This window comes from Schistocerca gregaria, chromosome 10 (genome assembly GCF_023897955.1).
Source record: "Schistocerca gregaria isolate iqSchGreg1 chromosome 10, iqSchGreg1.2, whole genome shotgun sequence".
NCBI classification, from domain to species: Eukaryota; Metazoa; Arthropoda; class Insecta; order Orthoptera; family Acrididae; genus Schistocerca; species Schistocerca gregaria.
The window spans coordinates 208,515,698-208,543,632 of record NC_064929.1 but is presented as its reverse complement, the minus strand read 5'-3'; the positions used below and the strand labels follow the sequence as shown (position 1 = coordinate 208,543,632).

Here is a 27,935-nt window from a genome sequence, read left to right as displayed (position 1 = left end):
AGCTCAAATCAGCACTGCACATGCTAGGTGTGTCTCCCAGTGGACAACCCATAGGCATACGGGTTCCGTGGGGTATAGGAGCCAGTGCTGCACACGGGTGCCACTGTTAACCCGACGTCATTGGACCTAGTGGCTTGCATTTGTCGCCAACTGCTAGGGACGTACACTGGAGCAAATGCGTAATGTGATACAGTTGAATGAATCACGATTTAATCTGTACCATGCCAATGGGAGGCATCGTATATGGTGCAAACCCACACGAATCTACTGATCCTGCCTTCCAAGTAGATGTGGTCTGAGATGGTGATGTCTCTGTGATGGTCTCAGGTGCATTTTTCTGGTATGGAAGACGCTCCTAGTTGTTCTGGAAGGAACTTTGGATGTCCCATGGTATGTTGAGCTGGTTGGGGACCATATCCACTCATTTTTGGCCTTCCAACATCCTGGCGGTTCTGCAGTCTTTCAAGATGATAACGTGCCACCACATCACTCCCACGTCACTGGGGAACGGTTCCAGCAACATACAGGGGAGGTCCAGAGAATGAGATGGCCACCTTGGAGCCTAACTTGAACTTCATCTGGGATGTCGTCAAATACAGGCTCTGTGCCGTGACTTCTGCACCCACAGACAGACCAGAATTGGCTGCCGCTTTGCAAATGATTTTGTCTCAGCTGCTTCCAGAGTAGTACAAGGGATTTACAGACTCAAGTTTTGAATATGACAACATGCTTCTGAGCAGACCACATCTGGAGATCCTAATAACAGACTTTCTTAACTCAAGAATATTTTAAACAAAAGGACGAATTGTCATAAAATCATACAGTAGGATTACATATTTTCAAAACTACAATTTTGTAGTATCCTCTAGCTTTCAGCCATTAGGAGTAATGATGTAACAGGGCCTGCTTTCTAATGTTATGAAGCCAGAGCAGTCAATCACCCAGACAGTAGCACCTGCAACTGCTGAAAAGACTGCTGCCCCTCTTCAGGTACTTGAGATTAGTGTTGTGTCTCGACAGATACCTCTCCATTGTAGCTATCAATGGAACTTAGTTTAGTTCATCTGAGATGAAGTGTAAGCTCCATTATAGTAACTGCTTTTTCGATCACACAATTTTACATTTTATTCCATTTCCGCTTCTCTCTTTCTTGTATGATGTGTTGTAACACCATGCTTTGGTCTCTCTCTGCAATCACCATTTACTGTTGGTTTATTTTTTCCGTTGCTGGTGATGTTTTTGTCAGCAATGTTTAATAATCCCAGTCCTCTTCTCATACCAATTGATCATTGATTTTTATTTCTCTCTCTCTCTCTCTCTCTCTCTCTCTCTCTCTCTCTCTCTCTCTCTCTCCCCCTATACTGGTTGTTTGTAGTTATCCCTGGCATATCCATAACTTATTGACAGACTTATTTTTCACTTGTAATTGGTAATATTTTTATATATCTCAACTGCCAGCATTTTGTCGTTGATTTACCTCTCACAAAAATCTCATCTCCTTTCCTCTTCTGAAAGATAAGGTGATTTTTATTTTCTGTTAATGTGTGTGTCAATGAGAAATGATTAAGAATAAGTTTTTTCATTGAGGTAGGATTATAAAGTAGCACATAATAATTTTTCCTCCCCTGGTAGAGCAGCTGGAATGTTGAAGAATGATGAAAGAAAGCAGACCACCTGCAGACATTGCTATGGTCCATTCAGTCGTCACTGTACATCCCATGCGTGCCCCTATGGATTTTACATTGTTTGTGCCATTTGGCTCACAAATATTGAGCTACACTTTGCTGCTCTTCACAAATGGACAACAGTAACATGCACGCCATTTTTGTTTTTTAGTTCAGGCTTCTCTCACAAGAGCTGCGCATGAAAACAAAACACTCAGTGTAGCGTAAACTTTAGAATACATTGTTGTGAAATTTCAGCATTTCAGCTGCAGTACCAGGGCAGAAAAAAATTATTGTGCTTTATTTTCCAATCCTCCCTCGTTTATTTTCTCTGGTTGTAGTCTCTGTTCAAAGATTCTTTTCTAAAGGATAAATGAGTGATTGATTCAGTCTTATAGTAGTAGTTTATTACTGTGTTGTTGTTAACTTTTAACAAATTGCAAGTACATTTCACATGAAGGAATATGTTAAACCTCAACAGCTATTGAGATACAAAGTTTCAGCAGCAAATTTGATTTAATTAGATGCTGTAATTCATCCAGCCATGACAGTGAAATTAATGCAGTAGTTGCAAACGGTTTACAAATAAATTTTCTGACATTGTGGTAGAGTAAGATGATTAATTGGTAATATATTTACTTTCTAATTTGTAATTTGTTTTATGTTGCATCCAGTATTCTTCAAGCTTTCATCTGTTACAAAAACAAAGTGTGTCAACTGTTAACATTTGAACAAATTCTTCCTGTTCAGCATGTTTGTGACTGTCGATTCTCTCTGATTGTGTTTTTCACATGTGTGTTAGCTATTATATCGGATTTTATAATACTTAATATGTCCCTCACCTCAGTGGGGGGAGGGGGGGGGGGAACCACTTGCTTGACAGAAAGAAACACATATTGGCTATGTTTTTTGCTTGCCTGAGTCTTCTAATCTTGCACCCTTTAGATTCTATTTGTGCATTATTTGATTGAAAACAACATTTTTTTTTGTATCTCAAAGATTGAAATAAAATCCATACAAGAATTAACTAGGCATACAGCAGATATCTTGAGAAAGTTTTCCATCATAGAAATGTATTTTTACTACTGCAAATGCTTTAGGAGAACTGTTTCTGGCTTTTTCTCTTAACATGAACTGTCAAAACACTGCAACTGTATTGATATTAATTGTCAGTTCCACACACTGCAGTTTTCAGCTTATAAGCTTTCTTCTAGCCACTTGGACTATATTTCAAATGGTTTTGATAAACAACATTAAAATATTTTCATGTTTCTGACATATTGCAAGTCGCAACATTACTGAAAGTGCAAGCTTTGTGCTCTCTCTTAGAAAAGTGTATCAAATGAAACTTGTGCATGAATGCAATTAAGACTTTTTTGTGTTAGTAGGTAATCATTGTGTATATTCAAAGCTTTACATGAAGAAATGGTATAATATAACATGCATTGTTTGAAACTCTTAGTTAAGGCATGTTCAGAACTAATTAAATTGACACCAATAGCAAGGAAAATCCTTTTTGGACAGTGCATGATAACTAAAGGTATGCATGTTAAAACACTGCATGGGCTACAAATGCATGGCATGTAGAGAGAGAGAGAGAGTGTGTGTGTGTGTGTGTGTGTGTGTGTGTGTGTGTGTGTGTGTGTGTGTGTGTGTGTGTGTGTGTGTGTGTGTGTTTTTTGTCATTATACATATCATCAGAATGACAAATGCTTGTTCTGTTGGCAGCTGTTGCAATTTTGTGATTAGACAGTAGTGTTACAGTTACACAACTGCTTGAGGGGATGAGAATAGGTCAATTTTCAATTTGAAAAATGCGATAATACTCCCAAAAACATGGCTAAAGATGGACTCTGAGCAAACCAAATAAAACTTCATACTTATACATCCATACAGAACAAGTAACTGTATCTGTATCTTGATTTTCATTTTCATTTATTTTTAATGTAAATATCTGCATAAACCCAAGGAAAAATGTTTAAGAGATTATGTTCATACATTCTGAAGGCTTTCCACTATCCATTTGTGACATAACACTGTGGGAACTGCAAAAATCAGCAGTATATTTAATTTATTTCTATTAACATAAACATCTTGTAAATTAAAGTTCAGGCAATGGGTTTAAACATAGATTTATGATGTTTTCATGGTCAATAGAATTGACTCTTGGTGAAGATTTATAGTTTGAATTTAGTAGCAATCTGTCAGTTTCAGTAATATGTAGTAAACAACATCAATACTATTGATCTAGATACGAAAGAGGTGTGACTGTCTTTTCCTGTGTGGCACAGCAAGGATTCTAACTTACCAAGGAGTAAAAATCAGGGGAATGGCAGCAATATGAACTTCTGCATGAGCTAAAGCAAATTGGCTTCATATGGTCTTACTTATCAAGGAAGGATTTGCGACTGTCTTGTGGTACAGGCTCATTTCAAATTTCCATTCTTGCTTTCGCCGTTTCACCCTGTGACTTTTGGTCTGGCTTTTTGTGTTATTTTGTATCATTTTCAGCATGAGCTTTTCATGAATGTAAAAGCTGCTGGTGTTACAGATTTTATTTTTGTACTAAGACATAATAAGAGTTACGAGGGGCCATTATGGACTGGACCTCTTCAATTTTTTTACAGGATTTGGAGGCCAGTGCCTGCTCTTCAATTTCCTAAAGTAGTACGATAGAAAGGAACCTAAAAAATATGACCTTTGAAGATCCCAGAGCATTATTAAATACAAAAAACTTAGAGCTTTTCAACAGAGCTGCTCAAAGATGTGTGTGTAGCATCTTTGTCTTCTAATCATGAGATTGCCTGTTCAGTTCTGATGAGACATAACATTTTTCTCTTTTATTTGAATTCTGTATTTATCAACAACTTGAAATGTTGATTAACAAATACTGAACAAAATTTTTCAAATAAAATAATATTTTATTTTTAATTATTGATTGCATGAAAATGTGAGTATTCATAATAATCAAAATGTACAAAAATGCAAATTTTCCTATTGTAAGATAAGAAAAATCTACATGATGTTTAAAAAAAGTAGCACACATTCCTACTGGTTGTAGTATTGCTCGAAACTAAAGACAAATACCATGTACTATTGTGTGTCCAAGAACCGATACCTGTTGACATATGGGCCATTTTACTTGCAATGAGTTATGTGTACTGTTTGGTGGTGTGGGCAGGACTCACAAGAGAAGGCATAGTAAATTATCACAATAGGCCTGTGTGGGTAGAAGCCAATCTGTGAGCAGTTGTGGAATTGAAGTATCAGGATCACTTCCGTATCATTTTAGAGGCAGGAATTGTCAGTGACACTCATTAGGCCACGTTCTTTATCTAGCAGATTAACAGATGCTGTATATCACTGGTTTTTGCACAAGGAATTACTGACAATTTTGGAGAATACCTACTCTTGCAGGAATATGGTGACGGCAGTTTATGCACTACTATCTGTAGCTGGCCACACTTTGCTGTAGCTCACTGTGCTTAAATGGAAAAGAAAGAAAAGAGAAAGTACATGTTTCTAATATGTGTGGGATTTGAACATACATCCTAATTTTTGGTAACATTTTCTATGTTTGTACTTACAGAAACTGTAAATGTTCCTAATCGCAGATGTCCAAAAGTTTTTGACCAAAGGCTTTAAAATTTTGACACAATGTTGCATTGGAATATGCATTTGTTTTTGTGTATCTAATATATGTAATATATAATGTTTTATTAATTTAATAATAGGAAAATGTTGCAAAAATCTCAACATTATAAGGAACCTAAAAACATACCTATATTAGAATGCAAGTTTGTGTCAAAATTCCAAAGCAGTCAGTCACGAAGTTTTGGAGACATGAAATTTTGAACAAATGAACATTTATATTTTTATTTATATAGATGATGATGATGGTGGTGATGATTTTTGGTGATGATGATGTTTGGTTTGCGGGGCACTCAACTGCGCAGTCGTCAGTGCCCGTACAAAGTCCCAATCTGTAAACAGTCCAAACTTCATACTTTCACAAATGATGATGAAATGATAAGAACACAAACACCCAGTCCAAGGCAGAGAAAATCCCTTTATATAGATGGGGCAGGGCTCCATTTCTATGGATTGTGAAACAGTACCTCACCACAATTATTCACAGGTGATGGATTGATGAAAAAGGCTCAGCAGTGTGGTCTACTCATTCACCGGACCAGAGTCCATTGGATTTCTGGCTGTGGGGACATTTAGAGGCATTAGTGTATGCCAAACCTATTAACAATGTGCAGGCATTACAGGAATGTATGACAAATGCGTGTGATGCAATCCAAATGGAGTCGGGTGTTACTGAAATTCATTGGGCAGATTGGCAGAAGGATGTGTCAGGATGCATGGGAACCACATGCAACACTGCCTACATTATCTTCTTCTACTTACAGGGCAGATGGGAATGAGAGGACTGATTGACCCATGTGTCAACAGATATTGGTTTCCAGATATATGATTATAGAAACTTTTCTTCTAGTTCGAGCCACTACTACCGCCTGTTGCCACAGGTGACACATTTTTTGAATACCCTTGATATATCAATAATACTGGCTCTGATATTGTGTTTGTTATTTGTAATCTCTAGAAATAAAAAAAAATTGTTCCTATTTGATGTTTTACATATTTTGATCAAATTTTAATTTACTGTGGATACTCGCATTTTCATGTGATTGGAAGTTGAAAAAGGGCATTATTTTATTACAAAATTATGATTCCACGTTTATTAATAGCCATCTCAATTTGACAGTAAATAAATAAATAATTCAAATAACAGGTAAAACAGTGTGTTGAGCAAGAATGAAACCAGCAACCTTGTGACTACAAGACAAGAACACTATACATGCAGCTGCAGATGGATCTGTTAAGAACATCAAATTTTCTTGTATTGACAGTGCTCAAAATCTTCAAAGACAATTTCTTGGAAGTGTTTTGAGATGCTTTAGGAAATTTATGCCCAGGCGCTAATCTTCATATCCTGTAAATAAAAGGGGACAAGTCAATAAGATATCCTTCTGTAAGACTGATAGATTTACTCACATGATTAGTGTTCCGTTACTTACGTTAAAGGCCTTGGACACGTGTCGCTGCCTGTATAGAAGAGAGACAATCTCCAGTTAATTTAATTTTGTTTTTATTTTAAAAATCGGATTATGCATTCACAAGACACGTCTCTGCTACTGAGGCTGCTCCAAAGTGCCTTTAATAACAGGTAGTAATTAGCGTCATTATTTTTTGTTTTTAGTTTTTTTGTTTTTTTTTTGTGTCATAGGGTTTAGGGGGGCCAATTGCAGTGAACACTGCCCTGTTGGCACTTTTGGTGAGGACTGTGCACATCGCTGCAACTGCAAGAATGGTGCCACATGCTTACCAGAAAATGGTCGTTGCATCTGCACGCCAGGCAAGTTTGTTGCTAGAAGTTGTTTCAACACCATGGCTCTTAGTACCAAATTAGAGTGATACTTATGTGAACTTTCGGCTGCTTCTAAAAATGTCAGTCCTGTTTAGAACATCTAATTTTTGAACCCTTGTATGTGCGAGCTCCGTAAATTAGGAACATCCGTAGTCCCTTACATGAGAATGCTGACTAGAAAAGAACTATCTTCTTCATTGCTAATTGTATGTGAATAAAGGATTGGATGAATGAATATCTGTATGGGGACAGATTACAATCATTAAACATTAAAGGCAGTGGGCAACAGACAAATTTCTTAGAAAAGAGCAATGGCTAGAAGAGGTTTGGGACAAAGTTCTTCTCCCAGAGAGTTAACAAAACAAACACACACACACACACACACACACACACACACACACACACACACACACACACACACACACACACACACACACCTGAATTAAGCGCTGTAATGTATGTGAACAATATCGTGTACACATTTTTTTTAAATTAAATAACTGTGAAAATGGGAGCACTTTTTAACAATGTTAACTGCTTATTTAGTTCATTAACATTATTTGCAGAGTGTCACATTATAAACTCAAAACAAATATTGTATAGTTAACTTAGTTCATTCAGAGGGTGATTTTTCAGTCATGGGATCGTGGTGCATGAGTCTAGACATGAAATATTTCTGCTTCATATTACTTCGGACATTATAAAAATAACAAATAAAATCACTCTTAAGTGAACAATATATGATACCCCGTCGAACAAATACATAAATACACTGAGCCTAAGACACTAATGAGCTCTGTGATCACAACTGTAAATCTGTCTTTCAACAATTAATGTATTTCTTACATTGGTAGTAGTTGTTTTAACAATTAGTTGTACCATACTTAAACATTTTTTAACAGACTTCTTGTGACACTGTTTGGTCTACAACTTTAAACTTGTTAATGTCAAATACTACTACGAACTTCATCTCTCTGATGCAAAATATTCAAGTTATTAACTGAAAGTGTTAACTGTCTTCAAATTTATATTTGCCAGTATGCTGAAATGACTCGTTCTTTATTAAAAATATAGATTGTGTAATACACTATTAGAAGCCTGAAAAGGTTAAATTTTCCCTCTCCCTCTCCCTCTCCCTCTCCCTCTCCCTCCCTCCCTCCAACACACATATGCACTCGCCATGCTCTTTCCATGGCAATTTGTTACCTCATCTCATAATCCATCTTTGTTCATGCTTAGTTTGTTGCCCTCCGCTTTACCACTTCATTGAGTATTGATCTAATCCCATTATGATATTTACATTCTATCCTGGATTCATCATTAGTATATTGATTGAAATTATCCTTAGATCAAATTGTCTAGTAGCTGCCAGATGTTCAAATCATTAGGTCTTATGTTACCCTTAGACATTTACTTGAACATGATAACATATATTGTGATTCTGTGGACCAGAAATAACAACAGTGGACCAACAGACATCTAACACAAATAATCTATATAATTGTGTAGTTGCTTGTGTGGAACGCATTTAGCTTTTCCATTTAAATAATGCTCTTTTACTTACTGTCATAAATAAAATTGTAGCTATTGAATTAAATCTAAATAATTACAGTAACCTGTCATTACCAGTAATACTGCGACATTTTTTAGACAGTAGTCAGCTGTATAGAGTGTTAGTTTCCTATTGCCTTGTGGTTTACTGTTGTATGTGAAACATCAAAGCTATACAATGTAGTGTGTGCCAGTTTGAAACTTCTTGGCAGATTAAAATTGTGTGCCAGACCAGCACTTCTACCTGGAATCTTTGCCTTTTGTTGACAAGTGCTCTATTCACTGAGCTATCCAAGCATGACTCACAACTTGCCTTCACTACTGGTGAAAGCAAAGCTGCGAGGGCAGGTTTGGAGTCAGTGTTGGGATAACTGGGGCCATAATGTAGATAAGACTTTTCAAGAAAACAAAGCATTGGTATATTATCATCATTGAAACCTCACTCAGCAGTAGTACAGTATAACCGGATGGATAAAAATCCACTCGCCAAACAATGGCAGGAGAAACCACATATAAAAATTATGGAAATGTGCAAGCTTAAGGAGCCACAGGGCTGTGTCTTCTGGCAGAAGGGTTGAAGCAAAAGGAACAGGGACGAGGGAAAAGAAATGGTGAGGTTTAGAAAATGGGGAGAGTTATAGAAAAGTTATGCAGAACCCCGTGTCAGGGGAGAGTTACCGGATGGGATGAGAATGATTGATTGTTGAGGACTGCACTGGATGAGATTTGAAAGCCTGAGAGCTGAAAAGTGGAAGATAATATAATAAAAAAGATAGAGATTGTGCGAAAACATTGTGAAAGAGTTAATAAGAGCAGAAATCCAAGTGTGTAATACATGATAGACAGGTTGCCAGGAGTGGGGGAGTCATGGGGGGGAATAGGCAGGTTAGAAACTTAATTATACAGAAAACTAAAAGGGAGCGAAGAAAGGAACAACTACTGAGAAGAAATGCTGAGACCAAGGAAATTATCATAAATTTAGACCACGTGGGTGGCAGGAGTCAAAGATGTAACACCAGTTTCTACCTGTGGAGTTCTAATAACGTGATGTTATCGGGAAGAACCCAGATGGCATGTGTACTGGCACAGCTGAACAGTGTTTACATAACAGCTGGTACAGGACGTGTGTTGCTTCACAGGTGGCTCTTCCTTTAATAGCATTTTTTTGCCAGTTATGTTCCTGGTATAGATGGTGGTCGGAGGGAGAGTGCATAGGACAAGTCTTACAGTGGGGATGGTCGTAGGAGTAGGAGACATAGGGTAGGGAAATGGGTGCAGAAGGAATACAGTGGCCACCAGGGTATTATGCAGATTGGATTGCTGTGACGGAGGATGAAAAGCTATTCTGGGTGTGGTGGGCAAAGTGTGGGACAGGATGGGCCTCATTTCACGCCATGATTTTAGGAAGTCATAGTCTTGTCAAAGAAGCTACTTTCACAAGGCTATGATTTCTTAAAATCATACCCAGAAATGAGGTCCATTCGATCTGCTACTCTGCCCACCACACTCAGAATAGTTTTTCGTCCCTGCCCCACCTCCCAACCCTCCCCCTCCCTTCCCCACTCCCAAATCTCTGCAAATCTGTGAGGAGACCCTCGGCTCCTTCAGCAGCCATTTCCCTATCCTGTGGATCCTGCTCCTGAGAAAGTCCCTGGTGTCAGACTTGTCCCTAGATGAGCTCTGTAACTGGTAAAACATATACTATCAAAGGAGGAACCACCTGTGAATTGACACATTTTGTGTACCATCTTTTGTATAGATGTGGTTTGGCGTTATGCATCAGTATGTCTGTCACCAAGTAATCAGTTACAATGAATGTGCACAGATAGAGAGTGTATACTGGCAACATGTAATATCCTGTTGGAGAGCATGTTCTTCAATACAACAGTCGTGACCCAGTGTCTGTTTCACCACACATACCTTCTGGAGCCCCACATACTTCACCTTTGGAGAATGTTTCAAGTTGGAACGCCATCTAACCCACACACTGTGGTGCACCCATTATCTGTACTGTAGTGGAACTGTGTCTCAGGAAACCCAGAACATGTAGTCTCCTCTGACAATGCTCCACTGCTGGTTTTGTACAATGGTCTTAGTGTGGGATAACGTTTGTAATTTACATTTTGAAATCCTTTTGTATGCATCTTAAAATATATTTATGTCATAATTTTTTTTATGATCCCTCTGTTTTTGGGCATTTGCAGATTCATTTTATGCCTTTTTGTTCACTGCATAGGGGAAGTGATGAGCAGCTGATAGGCATGCAGACAAGGTTTTGGAAAACTTCCAGAAAGATAAACTAGTTTATCAGACTAGGAGTCCAAAACCAGAACATTGTCTTCATCTACAGAGGAAAGATTCTTCCTGGCTATGTCTAAAGCATTTCTTTGGATTATTCTTTATTCTAGAAGGCATGGAGCACAACTGTACATTGGTTAGCACTTGTGTTTTGTGTTTAGGAGAAAACAGTTCAGATCTCTGTGTGGACATCAAGCTTTTGGTTTCCCATGGTTTATGGAAACCACTTAAAGCATGTACTGGAACACTCTCTATGAAGAGGAGGCAGCTGGTTTCCTTCACCTATCTGAGCTGGTGCTCCATCTCGTATGATCTCACCATTGACAAAACATTAAACACTAACCTTTCTTTCCTGCTAGTTGCAACACACTCACAAAGAGGAGGAACTTGAATTGGTAGAGACAGATGGAATAATACATTGCTAAATAAAAGATGTTCAACTGAAAGTGGAGAATTTCTCGAAGCTGTGTTGAGTAGAAAACAGGAAGTTCTTCTCGCATGACAACTGCAAGTGTACTCCTCCACATTCACAAACTGAAGGAAACTGGAACAGTTGTTGGTTGAACACTATTTTATTGTTTACAACCATTATTAGAATAATATAATTTCATATTCTGTAAAAGTCCATCTTATATCAAATTGTTAATATGGTGGTTGCACACCTTCAGGTATGTAAATGTACATGTTCTCTGCCTCCTTAGTTTGAGTATCCATATTTGGTTTTCCCATTTGCAGCTTTAAACCTTCCACCTACCATAGCTGCATGCAGCAACTTAGTTTTCATCTACATGTAGGGCATACTCATACTTTTGTCCCCCTCAGCTGATTACAGTTTTCTTGTCAGTTCGGCCATATGAGCAAGGCAGTGGTTGAGCTCCCATGTAGGTGTCTTTCACATACTGTGTGGTTCTCCACATGTTCTTTTTAATATTTCTTAGGTGTTTCATGGTTCTGCTGATGGTGGTTTTCTAAAGGGTCTTTTTCTATTTTGGTAACTCCTTAGGTTCACTGTTTTATGAAGTGGGACACAGAACTTTTGCTCCACAGGTAACATAGGGACAAGATATAACCTTAGTTCTTATATGCTTCATGTGAGTAATGCCCAGTCATCAGTTTGCTGTTAAATTTTAATTTTCTTTTCATGGCTGCTTACCCATAATTGTTACATATTGTTGCCATCAGTACAGTGTATACTAGAAGATGGAATTATGTTATTCTGAAACCAGTTGTAAACAATAAAATTGTATTGGATCAACAACTGTTGTGATTTTCTTCATCTTGTGAAAATCGTCAAGTACAAAAGATAATGTTATGAATATAATAGAGGGAAACATTCCACGTGGGGAAAATATATCTAAAAACAAAGATGATGTAACTTACCAAACGAAAGTGTTGGTATGTTGATAGAGACACTAACAAACACAAACACACACACAAAATTAATGCTTTCGCAACCCACGGTTGCTTCATCGGGAAAGAGGGAAGGAGAGAGAAAGACGAAAGGATGTGGGTTTTAAGGAAGAGGGGTAAGGAGTCATTCCAGGAGCAGAAAGACTTACCTTAGGGGGAAAAAGGGACAGGTATACACTTGCGTGCGCACACACACACACACACACACACACACACACACACACACACACACACACACACACACACACACACACACACACACACACCCCGCCACAAGAAGACATATGTAAGGGCAAAGAGTTTGGGCAGAGATGTCTCTGTCTTCTGCAAGTTAAGGAACACAGCATCTCCCTAATCACTGTTCCACCTCTGTATGTTGAAAATACATAGAATGATTTTTGCCTGGACTGGCAGGGTTTGTTTTTTGTCATCAGGGCTGTAATGTTGTTGGATTCTCTCTCTCTCTCTCTCTCTCTCTCTCTCTCTCTCTCTCTCTCTCTCTCTCTCTCTCTCTCTCTGTGTGTCCTATAGGCAGAGGTTTGACATCAATGCAGCAACTTGTGCACATGGTGACAATATGAATCACTGCGATACTAAACTTGGTTGAGTGGAGCATCCTATGGCAAATGTGATAACACAATTATTATGTCAGTAAAGCTTATATAGTCAACACTACATGTTGTTTGTAGGTATTAATGAAATGTTAAAATAATGTCTTGTGTCTGGAATAAATTAGTCATTGCTATTTGTTATATCTGGTTGCTTGCTTTTTTTATTTCTTATTACAGTCTTAACTAGAGGTTAGGTATATTCTTAAACAGGAATGAAAGTTTTTACATCTTTACCATACAGAAAAGATGTGAGCATTTTTGTTGTTCTTAATTCTTTTTGTGTTTCTTGGACATACGTGCAGGTAGTCAAGGACAGGGGTTGGTTCTGCAAATAGATTATTGTGGCAGTCTCGGTAAGATTGGGGAAATTTTGTGGTATGTTGGTGTATGATACACATTAAAACTATGGTCACTGTGGCTGTTATTTGTATTGTATGAATTCCAGCACTGAAATGAATGTTCAGGCTTTGTATGACACTGATTTTATGGAGATTATATTATTAATGTGTTGTTATTCAAAATATCAGATTCCAGTGACCCTCATCCCTGATAAAGGTTGAACACTAAGTAAAGGAACGCATTAGAGCATACTAACAAAGGAAAACAGCACTGGTTGTGGGATGGAAGAAAAGCCACTGGGCAGAATCATACACTGGAAAGTCAAGGATGGAATAATGACAGTGTTATGAAAAGGATAGGTTGCACTACTAGCTATTTAGAGGAGACATTGAGTTGCATGCAGGCATAGCAAAAACAGGGCTATACATTTGAGCTTTTGGCCAAAAGGCTGCTTTTGAAGAAGGAACCCCCCCCCCTCCCCCCCCCCCCCCTCACACACACACACCACAGTCTGTGACCACCCAGCCTTAGTGGCTAGAGACAGTGGTCATATGTGTGCGAGTTGTACTTGTGTGTGTCTGTGTTTTTTACTTTTGAAGGAGACCTTTTGATGAAAAGGTAAGATATATAGCTATCTTTATATTGTGCCTGTTGGCAACTCAACATCTTCTCCATGTGGTGAGTAGCAATCTATCATTTTCATAATATTGTTGAAATAGTGCTATACACAAAGACAAATTGACACTTGGTGCAGTGGCTGGTTAGAGTGATCATAAAGGCGTTTCCCATTCACAGTTACTTCCATCATCCACCATGGTTTCAACTTAGTTTGTCCACATACTAGTACTAATAAACATATGTAAAAGGACAAGCAGCTATTCTAGGTTTTGAAAGTACTAGCTGCACAATCTGCGACAGGACACCTGAAACCGTGCAGCCAGTCTGTGTGGCAGTAATGAATACCACCTGGTGGTCCGACAGGCACATGATGCAGGAAGGAAAGTACGAGCAGAGGTGGGAAAGTAATGCACAATAATTTGATGCCTTTTATCTAATTATAATATGACCTGGTCATAGAATTCTGTTTGGTTCAAGTATAGCCATCTGCAGACTGCCAATTTAATTTTTTCCTCATCTGTCACAAAGCGTTGACCAGCCAGGGATTTCTTGATGAGACCAAACGTGAAATGCCGACAATTCAATGTCCGGACTGTATGGCGCACCTCCCACCCAAACTTGATGATTTTCTCACAAGTGGGAGCAGCAACATGGAGACGAGTATTGTCACAAATAAGTTTGACACAGACAGCGTTAATGTTGTGGCATTTGTCACAAAGGGCACAATACAATGTAACTGAAGTTTTAATGTAGGCTGCAGCTTTCACAGCAGTCCTGTGTTCAGCGAAGTCCACCAGTAACACACCATGTATGTCCCAGAACACTGTTAGAAGCACTTTCCTGGTAGATTGACTCACTTTGAATTTTTTTGTACTGGGGAATCAGCATGTTTCCACTCTGTAGAGGCCTGCTGGGTTTTGAATGTAGTGGTACACCCACGACTCATCACCAGTGATGATTCCTTTCAGAAAGCCGTGCCCTCCTGAGGTGTAATGCATCAAATGATTGAAACTTGTCAGCATTCACTTGTCCTTGCCAGGTTCTTAAGCATCCAGTGAGCACTAACTTTATGAAATTTCAACGTGTCATGAACAATATTGTACACAGTACCCGGATATTCTGAACTGTTGTGATACGGTTTGCAGCTCCACACACTGGTCATTCAAAATTGCTGCCTCAGTGGCTCCAACATTATGCAGGGTTGCAGCTTTTACTGGCCACCTGCAGTGGTGTAAATCATTGAGTTTCACGCAACCCTCTTGGAAGAATGCGCACCACCTGCTACAATCCATACAGTCATCTGTGTACATGCCAAACTTGTCCCTGTGAATTTCATTCAGTGTATGCCATTGGGTCCACAGGTATCAAACTACACTTTGCTGCTCTTTGCAAGTAGACAAAAATAACATGTGTGCCATGTTTGTTTTGTAATTCAGATTTCTCTCACTAAAGCTGCACATAAAAACAAAATACCTTCTGTGGCACAAACTTCAAACTATACCATCGTGAAATTTCAGCATTCCAACTGTAATACCACAGGAGAAAAGATTATTGTGCTTTACTTTCTGATCCTGTGTTGTATATGAGCAGAGCAGAGATGAATGTGGAATCATTCTAATGACAGTACTGGCCACAGATGGGGAAATCCTCTTCCATAAGAGACTTTGACAAAAGGCAGATTGTTATGACCTGGCACCTGGGGCTGAGCACCTAGGAAATGGCAAAGCTGGTCAGCAGTTTCTGTGCTACTGCCATAAGCATCTATGGAAAATGGTTTAAGGATGCTTAAGTCACAAGTAGGTGCAGCTTCGAGTGCAATGAGCATGGAGGTCACTGAGGTTGGAATGTGGGTCAATGAAAATGTCACACTTGATCTAATCAATCATGTTTCTTGTGAAAACGTGGGTTACTATTCACTGCAAAAATGACACATTGAATTGCAGACAGGCACAAGGAAAAGACTGTTACACATTGAGCTTTTAGCCAAACTCTTCTTCAGAAAAGAAAACACACAAGTAGGCAGACCCTGTGCACAGATGACCACTATCTCTGGATGTACAATGCAACTGTCATGTTGAACGAAAGCAACAATGCAGAGAGGGGCAGGGAAGGGGATGGGGGTGGGAGGGTGGGGGGGGGGGAGGAGGAGGAGGAGGAGGAGGAGGGGGAGGGGGAGGAGGGGGAGGAGAGTGTTGTCTGGCAGTGTGTGTACGGACTAACAGCAGCAGGATAAGGCTGCCGGGTGCTGTGTCAAGAGGCTGTGCGGGAGGAAGGGGCACGGGGAGTGGAGAAGGAAAGGATTAGAGAAGTGGAAGAGACCAGTGGGTGCACTGGTGGACAGTGGCACACAATGAGTGTGAGGGGATGTGGGTTGGAAGGTGGTGATAGGGCAGAGGGGCAGAAACTGTTGGGTGGAGGATGTGGGGACAGTAGGGTACCGTAGGTCGAGGCTCGAATGATTTCTGGAGTGGATTGCTGCTTTTGGTCAGAGTGCCAGTTGCATTCTGGCTGCAGCAGCCAGAGGTAGCAGTTGTGTGTTTGTGTGAGGTGTGCCTGCTTGTGTGGATGTGTGTGTTTTCTTTTCTGAAGGAGGCTTTGGCCAGAAGCTTGATATACGGTGAGTAGCAATTTATCCTTTCCATAATGCTGTTAATAGTCCAACCTGGACATTCCATTCTTTGAATCATATTTATTGTTACACCAAGTTGATGGTTCTGTCTGGATACACATCATCCATAAATAACTGCATTTTTTCCCATTGGCTGTATAAATAAACCTTTATTCTCTACAAGTTTTAGCACAGAGACCATCATCACGGGAAGAAAGGTAAATGCATTAGATTGAAAAGCTGTTCATGTTTCTATTAGATGTTTCAAAAGCCCTCAATGTGACAATTATTTATGTGCCTATCTATTATGTATCATGACTTTAAATAGCATTAAACTGACCATACAATAACACATGACTGAATGTAAGTGACCTATCGTGAAGACTGATCCCAGACTGTGTGTGGCTTTTGCTGTCTTTTGCGAACTGGCCGAGCACACCATGAGTGAGGGCATTGATTCGGTGACCAAGTACATGAGCTCCGAGCAGAGTGACTCTGAACCTTTCCCTCTGGGCAAGTATTGGTCCGTGTATAGGGAGAGGCTAGCAGAAGCACAGAGGGGAAGTTTCAGAGCCATCTTACTTAGAGCTCACATATTTGGTCATCCCCTTGCCACACACGGTGTGCTTGGCCAGCTCGTAAATACAGCAAAAGCTACACAACAGTCTGGATCTTGTGGAAATCTACTAGGATCAGTCTTCATGATAGGTCCTTTATGTTTGACTGTGTGTTATTGTAACAGCAATTTGTTACTATTTAATGTCATAGTACATAATACATGGGCATTTACAGTCACTGTAACATTGAGAACTTTTGAAACATGAAATAGAAAGATGAGTTGATTTTCCATCTAATGTAATTGTCTGGGAAGTGAGGAGGAATTTGAATTTTGCGTCATTTTCTCTTATGACGGTTGGCATCCGTGGTTTTTACATGTTTGTTATCTGCAAGTCTTCCCCTTAGTAGCCTGATCGCTTTTGTAGGGTGAGCATTGTTGTTTGATGTTTATTTTTACTATGGAGGAGATGATAACTGAGCAAGATAGCCAAGTGCTGAAAAGTTCTTACAAAAACAGTGAAAGCCCCATGGCAGTTGTTCGTGAATTGTGTGTGACACTCGGAAGTAATGGTGCTCCAACTGAATCATCAGTTCGGAAGCTTTTTTTTAACACGAGAAAATATCACTGTTGTGTGTTGCAATGTGACCGTAAGCCCCAGAAAATTGCTTCCCCAACAACTTGACAATTGAATTTATCACCAAGTTCACTGCATGAAATCCTTTCAAGAGATCTGAAAATGCATGCATACAAGATTCAACTTACACAAGAGTTGAAGCATGCAGGTCATGGAAAGAGACATCAATTTGCTCAGTGGGTCTTGGCTCAAGTGGAGAATGAAAGCTTCACAAAAAGAATAATTTTCTCAGATGAAGCACACTTCCACCTCTGTGGGTATGTCAGTAAGAACAACTGCAGAATTAGGGGTAATGAAAATCCGTGAGTGACTGAGGGAGATGAAATGCATCCACAGACCATGACTGTGTGGTGTGATGTGGGTTTTGGGCAAGAGGAGTGATCGGCACGTACTTTTTAGAAAGGATGAGGGAGCTGCCATTACTGTAAATGGAACATGCCTTCTGATTGGTTTCTCCCTCTTACTGGTGAAAATGATGGGTTTTTTGGCTTCAACAAGATGGTCACACATCCCTCGAAGCAATTGCTCTGCTGAATGAAAAATTTCGTCAAAAAATTCTCTCTTTGTGTGGCAACCAGGAATGACTTGACAGATCATGTAATCTTATGCGTTGTGGGGATTTGTAAAATCAGAAGCATACATAAGCAAACTACAAACATGACACCAATTAAAGGATGAAAGAAAAGTGTTATTAACAGCATCCCACCAGATGTTTGTGAACACATAATTGGGAATTTCAATGAACGCGTTGCTCATTGCCATGCAGTGTTGGGTGGTCATATGAAGGATATAATTTTTCATACATAAATGAGAGAAGTTACTTAATGTATTTGGAAAGAAAAAAATATTAAATTTTCAATAAATTTTGTATGTTCTATAGCACTTTAATATTTGTCTCTACTTCCCAGACATCCTCTATTTGCATTTTTCCGGTGATGACAGTCTCAATGACTGAAACTGGTGGAGAATAAAGGTTTATTGTACAGCTGATGATTAAAAATGCAGGTCTTTATGTATGTGACAGCTATAGAAGGTCCCCTCATTAACATATTAAACACATCATTCATGGTGATCAAAATATGTACATTGCTACAGGTGCACGCTAGTGGGGGGTATATTATGTTTGTGGGGTAGTCACCTGGGCTTTCATGGTGCTTGTGGTAGTAATTCCAGGCACCACGAAAACTGTGGGCTATGTGAACATTATTACAGAGCAGGTGCATCCCTTCACACTTGAAGTCTGCCCTGATAGCGATGTCATCTGGCAGCAGGATAACTGTCTGTATCACGAGATCAGAATCGTGCTACAGTACTTTGAGGAGGACGATATTGAAATCACGTTGGTGTCATGACTGAGAAATTTTCCTGATCTGAGCCCAATGGAGCATACCTGGGTTGGTATTTGGTGTCAGCTTCATGCCCACAAACCATCAGCTTATAATTAAGAGAATTGTTTGCACTGTGCATTGGCATCTTGTGTAAGGACACCCATATCTATGGGCAAGGAGGGACTGTGCAAAACCCCTGCTCTCTCCAGCCCAGTCCTTGGAGAAAGGAAGAAAATATAGTGTGTTCTTTCTTTCATGAAAACAATTTAAAAGTCAGTATGACACAGGTTTTTAACATGGTCGAATCTGAAAATTTTTTCTGGCGACTTACAGGTTGCCATTTGTCTTTCGAAATATTAAAAATATGCTATACACACTGGTCTAGCCTCCACCCCCCTCTTCCTACAAACTATTGTATTGGTGCCCTTGACATGGTGGTACCTTACAGCTCCAGAAACCACTGAAGATAAATATCATCAATGCCACACACAGTTGCTACTGTATTGGATTCCAGAGGTAAACAAACACAGTACTAAGCAGGTGGTCATAATGTTTTGGTCCATGAGAGTGTGTGTTTGTCATCAATACTAAATATTTTGCCTCTTGAAGGTAATTATTTGACAGTTACTGTCTCATATTTTTACAGTTTACACTAGTGAATATTCCTTTTAATACACTTCTATCTTGCATAGCTGTACTTAGAACAGCCAGTGAAGCTTTTAAATTACTTATTTGAGCACTCTTTTTTTTTTAATACAGGGTGGGAGGGCACGCAGTGCGACCGCCCCTGCAATCAGGAGCACTACGGCAAGGATTGCTCCCAACAGTGCCGCTGCCTGAACAGTGCTGCCTGCAACCCGCAGAATGGTGAGTTGATGGTAATTTTGTAAATGTAATGAGGTAAGACAATCACTGTTCAGTTGTTAAGTGGGCGTACAAGATGTGTTCAAAAAATACAGTGAATGAACGTTTTTAGCAGCTGCTACTGATGCTCCATGATTTGATGTAATTTTTTCTGGTTGTCTTATCTGATGAGACAGACAGCATTGAATTAGAACACAGTCTGACTTATTAATCAGCATCCAGAGATGCTTGAGTGAGGAGGTGTTTACCATGTGTGTTGCATGTTGTGGATTACAAACAATGCCTGAACATTAAGTTGTGTTCCAAGTTGCAGAAAAGTGCCAAAGAAAAATGTGAAATGTTGAAAGTGGGGTATGGCGATAATAATGCTGAAGACAGTTTTCAAGTGGTATGATAAATTTGAAAATGAACTTGGTAGAAGATGAGCAAAGGTCAGCACATCCATTAACCTCAAAAGCAGAAGGAGGCAAATATCTGAGAGAACTTTACAAGGGCATGCTCCAACATTTGCAGCACAAGTACGAAGAAAGAGACCAGAGAAATTGGCCTGTGGTTCCTTTGTCATCACAGCAATGCACTATGCCACACCTAACTTTTGATTCGTTAGTTTTTGACAGTAAAAAGTGTAACTGTCAGTCCTCATCTGCCCTCTCGCCAGATTTAGCACTAGATTTAACAACTTCTGGATCTTCCCAAATGTTATAACTGTCCATAAAGGAAAATATTTTGACGCCACTCCTGACACTCAGAGAGCCTAGCCAGAGCAAAAAATGGTTCAAATGGCTCTGAGCACTATGGGACTTAACATCATAGGTCATCAGCCCCCTAGAACTTAGAACTACTTAAACCTAACCAACTTAAGGACATCACACATATCCATGACCGAGGCATAGCGGTCACGCGGTTCCAGACTGAAGCGCCTAGAACCGCACGGCCACACCGGCTGGCCCATGACAGAGCAGCTGAACACCCTTCCAAAAGATGCCTTCTAGAAATGCTTCTGTCATGGATTCAGTGTGAGGATAAATGCATTGCTAGCTGAGAACAGTATGCTAAAGGAGATTAAATTGAATGCCATGTTGGCTTATTACGTTGTTTCTAGAAAAATTACTCACCACGTTTTCTATTGTACCTTGTATTTCTGAACTATGACCTACACTTCCATAGCTCATTAAGTTTGCAGGAGTTTTAATCCTACAAACTGGAATGAGGAACTTTTGTGCTTACTGGGTAACTTACAAAGACATAATTGACTTGTGAAGTAGAAGTTGATAGTATCTCAAATAATTTCTCTTGAGACATGTCCAGAAATTCATAGTGTAATCAGTTGCTTAAAAATTGAAAATTAACACAATTTTTGGGCATAGTTCTCAATGCACTTTGTAAGCTGCGGGATAAATGTTCTTAAGTCTATTTCATCCATTGTTTGATGCACTCAGGACCTCATCATTGATACAAAATCTTTTTCACTCATCAGTTACTTCGCAAGGCGAAAAGCCTGTCATTAACGTTCCCCATCTTTTGTTCTGTATAAACATCTGTAGCTTTTTTTATGGTTTCACAATACCCCAAAGCATAACTTTTTTCCACTGTGCAAAAATTTAACGAGGAGAATTCCATTTTCGATCAAAAATACAGTTTTGAATTGTTTCACTGATGGTAAAGATTGATGTCACTATTGCACTTATTGTTGTTTTGACTCAAGGTTGTAACGATCCATTCTCATTTTGTTGCCAGTCACAATAGAGACAAAATCTTGTTCACCTTCTAGCCTGAAGTTCTCAAGAAACATCCATGAACATGAGATTCTGTTTACTTTGTGCCGATGTGTGACCTGGTTTGGTACCCACCTTATACACAATATTTGAAAACCTAGTGTTTCAGTAGTGATGTCGTGCAGAAGAGATCTGGACACATTGTGTTCATTTCATCAAAAGTCAATTGACCGTTGCCACAAATTATTTCTTTAACCATGCCCACAATCTCATAAAACACAATTGAGGGATGCCCATTTTTTCATCAGTCATGAACATTTTCCCAGCTTTAAACTCAGGACACCACTTTTACACATTAGAATAATTCATCACACCACCCCATAAACACACTAGATTGTGCTTTAAATCTGGAATGGTGTGTTTCCCCTCGCAAGAAGAAACCAGATTATGCTCTTCACTTTACACCTGTGAGGATTCAAAGTAGAGCCACTTAACTTCAACACAGGACTGCATCAAGATTGTTGAAAAATCTTGATTGCTCACAGTTCTGTTACAGCTGACAAGGTCTTACTTATTCCTTTTATAAAAATTTTAATGATGATTTTGTACATTTCTGTATTAATTTCCATAGAAAAGTGCTCAGTTTGGTCCGTCTACTCAGCACTTGGAGGCAATGGCCATACATGTATATGAGTTGTGCTTTTGTGTGTGTACTTTTTCTAGTTTTGAGGAGGATTTTGTCCAAAAGCTTGAATATTTTACCAGTCTTCTTCATTGCACCTGTCTGTGACTGAACGTCTCCGCTGTGTGGAGAACAGCAATCTGTCTTTTCCATATAAGTGGGAAGAACGCTGTTTCTTTCAGTAATTTCTGCATACATTTGGGAAAAATACATTTTTTTTATTTTTAGTTAGTGGGGGATCTTCCGTCTCCTGTCTCATGCTGTATTGTGACAGTGCTACCTGTGGATCTGCAAACACTGTCAGGTTTGTTGTCAGTAGCAGGTACATACAGCCTGTAAATAGGTGCCCTTGTGTGGCTGGAATGTTCCCTTTAGATGGCCGTGCCACAAACCTGTCCCTGTGGCTAGCTTCTCTTGCAAGCAAGTGAAAAATATTGTATGTTAAACATAGCTAGTAATTTACAGAATTCATATAATTTTCAAAAGTTGGCTAAGACATTTATATATCTAAAAAATAGTTTTACTTAAGTGAGAGTGGTGTCACGGGCCCCATGACCTCATCCCCTCCCTCTTAGAATACTGTCACTTTCTAGTAACCAACCCAATCCAAAATAATCTCCAGTTTAAGTGGATATCAGCCTCTTGTTGCAGCCTTCAAACAAGTTAGCCTTTTTATTGAAATATTGAAGTAGAAGGGCCACACAATGTGTGTTTTCACTTTAATAGTTCTGCACCTGCATCCATACTCTGCAAGTGACCAAATGGTAGCTGGCAGAGGGTACCCTCTACCACAACTGCTCGTTTCTTTCCTTGTTCCACTCACAGATAGGGCAAGGGAAAATCGCTCTCTATACACCTTCATATGAGCCCTAATTTCTCATATCTTCTTTTCGTGGTTCTTGTGTAAAATGTATGTTGGCAGCAATAGGATTGTTCTGCAATCAGCTTCAAATGCCAGTGTTCTAAACTTTCTCAACAGTGTTCTTTGAAATGAATGTCTTCTTCCCTCCAGGGATTCCCACTTGAGCTCCTGAAGCATATTCGTAACACTTGTATGCTGATTGAACCTGCCAGTAACCAATCTAACAGTTCACCTCTGAATTGCTTCGAAGTCTTCTTTCAGTCTGACCTGGTGCGGATCCCAAACACTCGACCAGTACTCGAGGATAGATCACACTCTCGTCCTACATGCAGTCTCCAATCTGATCTAAAGTATTGGGATACCTATGAGTGGACATTCGTATGGGATGTGTCCATCCTTCTCCTTCATGATGCCCTGAACTCTACTGGGGACACTTTGAATGAGGTATTGGAATGTCTCTGGGGGAATGAGAGCCCATTATTTCTAAAGGAGTCGAAACCAGAGAAGGTAGTGAAGGTGGAAATTGGTGTTTGCAGCAAAGTTGACATTCTAATTCGTCCCAAATGTGTGGTAACACACTTTGCAGACATTAACTACATGTATAAGTTCTGTTCAAATTGTATCAGACTTTTACTTATGTGAATAAGATAAATCTTCATTATGATACTGCTGTTTGAGGCTGATGATCTTCAAAGTAGTCCCCTTCAGATTCTACACACCTCTCACAACGCCGGAAGCGTTGCTGGGAAGAGTCCTTTGAAAGGTGTGCAGCTGCCCCGTCAAATTTTCCATAATGCCTTCCATGTTATGAAATCTGGTCCGTTTCAGTGTCTTTTCCAGTTTATGGAAAAACCACAAGTTACTCACTGCTCTGTGTTGTGTTTGGCCAAAAATGATGAGTGAGTGCTTCATTGTGGTAAAGGTGCCCAGTGCCATAGAGTCTGGCCATTTGCGTCTCACCATTTTATGAAGGCGATGCAGGATCCCTTGGTAGTACACCTTATTGACATAAGCACCATCTGGGCTATCCTATTGATGGGCCACGCCACTGGAGTTAAAAGATGGTCAGAACTGCCTTGTTTTTTGGGTCTCGGGGATGATGGATGCTTCCATTGCAGTGACTGGAACTTCATTTCCGTATTAGTGACTGGAACTTCATTTCTGTATTGTACCCGTAATCCAAGGACTCACCACCAGTGATCACTGCGTTATGAAAGCTGGGATTACTGTTCACAGTTTCTAGCATCTCTAAATGAAGTTGTTTGAGTTCAGTTGTTAGCAACTTTGACACAAATTTTGCTGAGATTCTCCCCGAGATGTAAATGTTCTGTTAAAATGAAATGAGTGGATCCAATACTAATTACAACCTTGTTTCAAAGTTCAATGATTGTGATTCATCTATCATGCATCATTAGCATTTTTACATGATCAATAACAACCTCATTTGTAGATTTTGAGAGCCTGCATGAAGGTGCTTCACTCTTCACTGATGTGCAGTCATCTATGAAGTGGTTCTACTTTCTTTTATCCATGTGGCACTCATTCGTTTGTCCTGAAACATTGGTTGAATCTTGGGGATTGTTTCAACATGAGGATTGCCAAGCTTAAAACAAAATTTGATGCAATAACGTTGTTCCTCTTTTTCTGTCATTTTGCACCAACACAAAATCTGCTAACTACCACTTACAAATGTGCACTTTTCAACAGCTAGCCAGTGACTGTCGTTTCCTCAAGCATGAAAAACATCAAGGGTGTGCACTACATATGCCTAAAGACATAGAGAGTATACTGTTATCATACCATTGTTGGTTTCAACAATAAAAACTATGGTTTGATATTTTTCGGACAGCCCTCATTTCACTCAGTATACCTGCAAAATTAGATCATTGTATGACACACAGTTCAGGAGATATGACATTGTAAATATTGAGATGTGTGATAAACTAGCTTTATCTTAAAATGCAGTGCAAATTAGCCAGACGGTACTCATCCAGTATTTCATAATGAGAGCAGTTACAGACTTCGTGCAAACAGGCTTTCAAACAATTCCTAAACTTTGTCTCTCTTAGATGCTTAAAGCGAATATTTAACACCGTAACTTATTTGTAGTTGGGTGTTTGAAGCTGTTTTACTTATGAGAGTTCAATTCTTTAAAGAACTGGAGGTTTACTGGTACCTTCACAACAGACTTTCTAACACACAAATTTATAGACGTTAACAAATTCTTCTTTTCAGAAAAGCTTTAGCCCCATGCTATAGCCCATCTGAATTTTATATTCTCTCTACTTTGTCGATCAACAAAGCTCTTCTACTACTTTTATTGTCCAATTTTGTGCATTCACAAAGTCTTTCTGCAGCAGCATGTCTCACAAGTTTCGCCTTGCAGGGCACAAAGGGTTGACAGCAAATTCAGATCTTGTCTGCATGTATTCTGTGGACCTATAGTGGTAGGGTTGGGTAGTAGTGTTGCGTGTGTGTTGCAACTGTTAGTTGTGTTATTGTCTTGCGTAAGTTGAGTGGAGTGACAATGCTTACTATTGCAGAGACAGCATTGTTAATGGAGGTGGTTTTTTGTGCAGGAGGAAGTGATACGGAACATGTGAGGTGCAATTTAGATTGAGTTTTCATGCTTCAACATATCCACATTCTGACACTCTATGTGATTTAATTCACAAATTCCAGTTTGTTCAGTTCACGATGTACCACGAACTGGCAGGACCACACTTTTAACAGAATAGAAGGTTGAGGACATTTCAGACATCATGTTGTGAAGTCCAATAAGGACCATGCAAAACAAATAGCGTATTGTGAATGGTTTCAGCGATTGGTTAACTGGGATGGATTTGGTGTTTAGATCTAAACTTTTTCACTGATGAGGCCTGGTTTCACCTATATCGCCACATTAATTCCCAAAATTCATGAATTTGCTCATCAGAAAATTTACATGCCTTAAAAGAAACACCATTGCATGCATAGAAAATCAGAGTGTGGGTTGCCATAATGCGAGTGTGAATTATGGGGCTGATCTTTTTCGATACTATGCTCATTTCCAATGTCTATTGTTCCCAGATAATTTATCCATTTATTGCCCTCCTAAATTAAAATGAAATCTGTCATTCATTTTTCCAAAAAGACAATGCTACTGGTGATACTGCACACTAGTCCCTATGACTTTCAGGTGAAATCTTTGGAGACAGAGTAATTTCAAAAGGCTCTGGTCCTTGCACTCACCGGATCTGTCTCCACTCAACTATTTCCTTTGAGGTGTGACTAAAAGTTTGTGTATCAAAATAACCAAAAGGATATATATGATCTGAAGACAGTGATAAAGTATTATCTGCATTTGAGTTCCACATGAAACATTAGTACTGGTGTTTGCATATAAATGTTAACATGTTGAACTATGGCTTCAAGAAAGTGGAAAATGTTGGCGAGTACAGTGTATTTAATTGTAATTAATTTAATTGTTTTAATTGTAATGATGTTGAATTCCACCCCCCAACATAACTCAGCCACTAGCAGCAAATCCCAGCCCTTAGCTTATGCAATGACACAAATGTGCTGCCAACGTTCTACCCCCAGCAATGCAAGATACAGTGAGTTTGCCAATTTGGAGAGACTTTGTAGATGCATTCTATAATTCTCTCAGTATTACCTGATTTAATTTGACTACATTTAATGTTCACCTTGTAAGATCTTTTGAGTGCAATGTCCATTCTGTTAAACTGCTCCTACAAGTCTGTTGCTGTCTCTCACAGCATATTTTTTAAATTTTTATTTATTTATTTTATTTTTTTTTTATTTTTTTTGCAAACATCAGAAGTTTTATTTCTTTTCCATGAATTTGCTTTATGGTATATACTATCAATTTTTACTTTTATATGATTTATTTAAAAAATAAAGCCACTGCTTATGCAGGAAAGTGACTTCCTCCAAGAAATTCAGGCCAGCTGTGGGCCTCTACATGCAAAAGGTTATCGATATAAAAAGTGCATTTGTGTCTGCAGGAAGGAGAGTAGTTAACTTGAGACATCTGGTGTGCAGGAACATGTACATGCCGCCCCGGATATGTCGGGGAAGTATGCGAGCGACGCTGCGACTCGGGTTGGTTCGGCCACGGCTGCACGCAGATCTGCCAGTGCCACGATGACAACAGCATCGGCTGTGACCCAGAGACGGGCCGCTGCATCTGCAAGCCCGAGTGGAAGGGTGAGTCCGAACCTCTGTGTGACCACTACAGTTACTTACTCTGCTGGCACAGTTGTAGAATATGTCTGCATCTTATGAAATCTCTTGTTCCTTGAAGATGGGGAAATAGTGCAGTAGTATGTGACTTGACAAAATGTCATTGATCACAACTACTGAATGTTTGTGTCTATTGTGAGCTGTAAGGATGCTGGCTTAGCTTTTTTGACAAGCTAAAGCACGGAAAGTTGAAGACACAGATTCCATGCTGGACATGGGACACATGTTACGGGGGCTTAGAGAGAGAGAGAGAGAGAGAGAGAGAGAGAGAGAGAGAGAGAGAGAGAGAGAGAGAGAGAGAGAGAGAGAGAGAGAGAGAGAGTGGGGGGGGGGGGGGACGAGATCATTTATAGACTATTCTATTAGTCATTATATAGTAATTTCTAATTGGTAGAAATTATATTGTAAATTGTTTTTGTAAATGTCTGTTCAGATATTGTGAGGCAAATTTTTTTTCATAGTTTTGATGAGGTCAGTTATGTAAACATATTTTTTCCTGTAATTACTGACTTA

General features: G+C 39.4%; 1 protein-coding gene across 2 annotated transcripts in view; it reads left to right on the top strand.

The window, feature by feature from the left end:
* LOC126293266 (protein draper) overlaps positions 1–27,935 on the top strand; it is a 356,553-nt gene that overhangs the window by 294,541 nt on the left and 34,077 nt on the right. Inside the window, exons 10-12 of one of the 2 annotated variants that reach the window (XM_049986388.1) lie at positions 6,958–7,086; positions 19,814–19,921; positions 27,222–27,386. In XM_049986388.1, coding sequence (XP_049842345.1) covers positions 6,958–7,086; positions 19,814–19,921; positions 27,222–27,386 — 402 coding nt within the window. The remainder of the gene's footprint in view (positions 1–6,957; positions 7,087–19,813; positions 19,922–27,221; positions 27,387–27,935) is intronic. The other variant, XM_049986389.1, reaches the window with a different exon arrangement.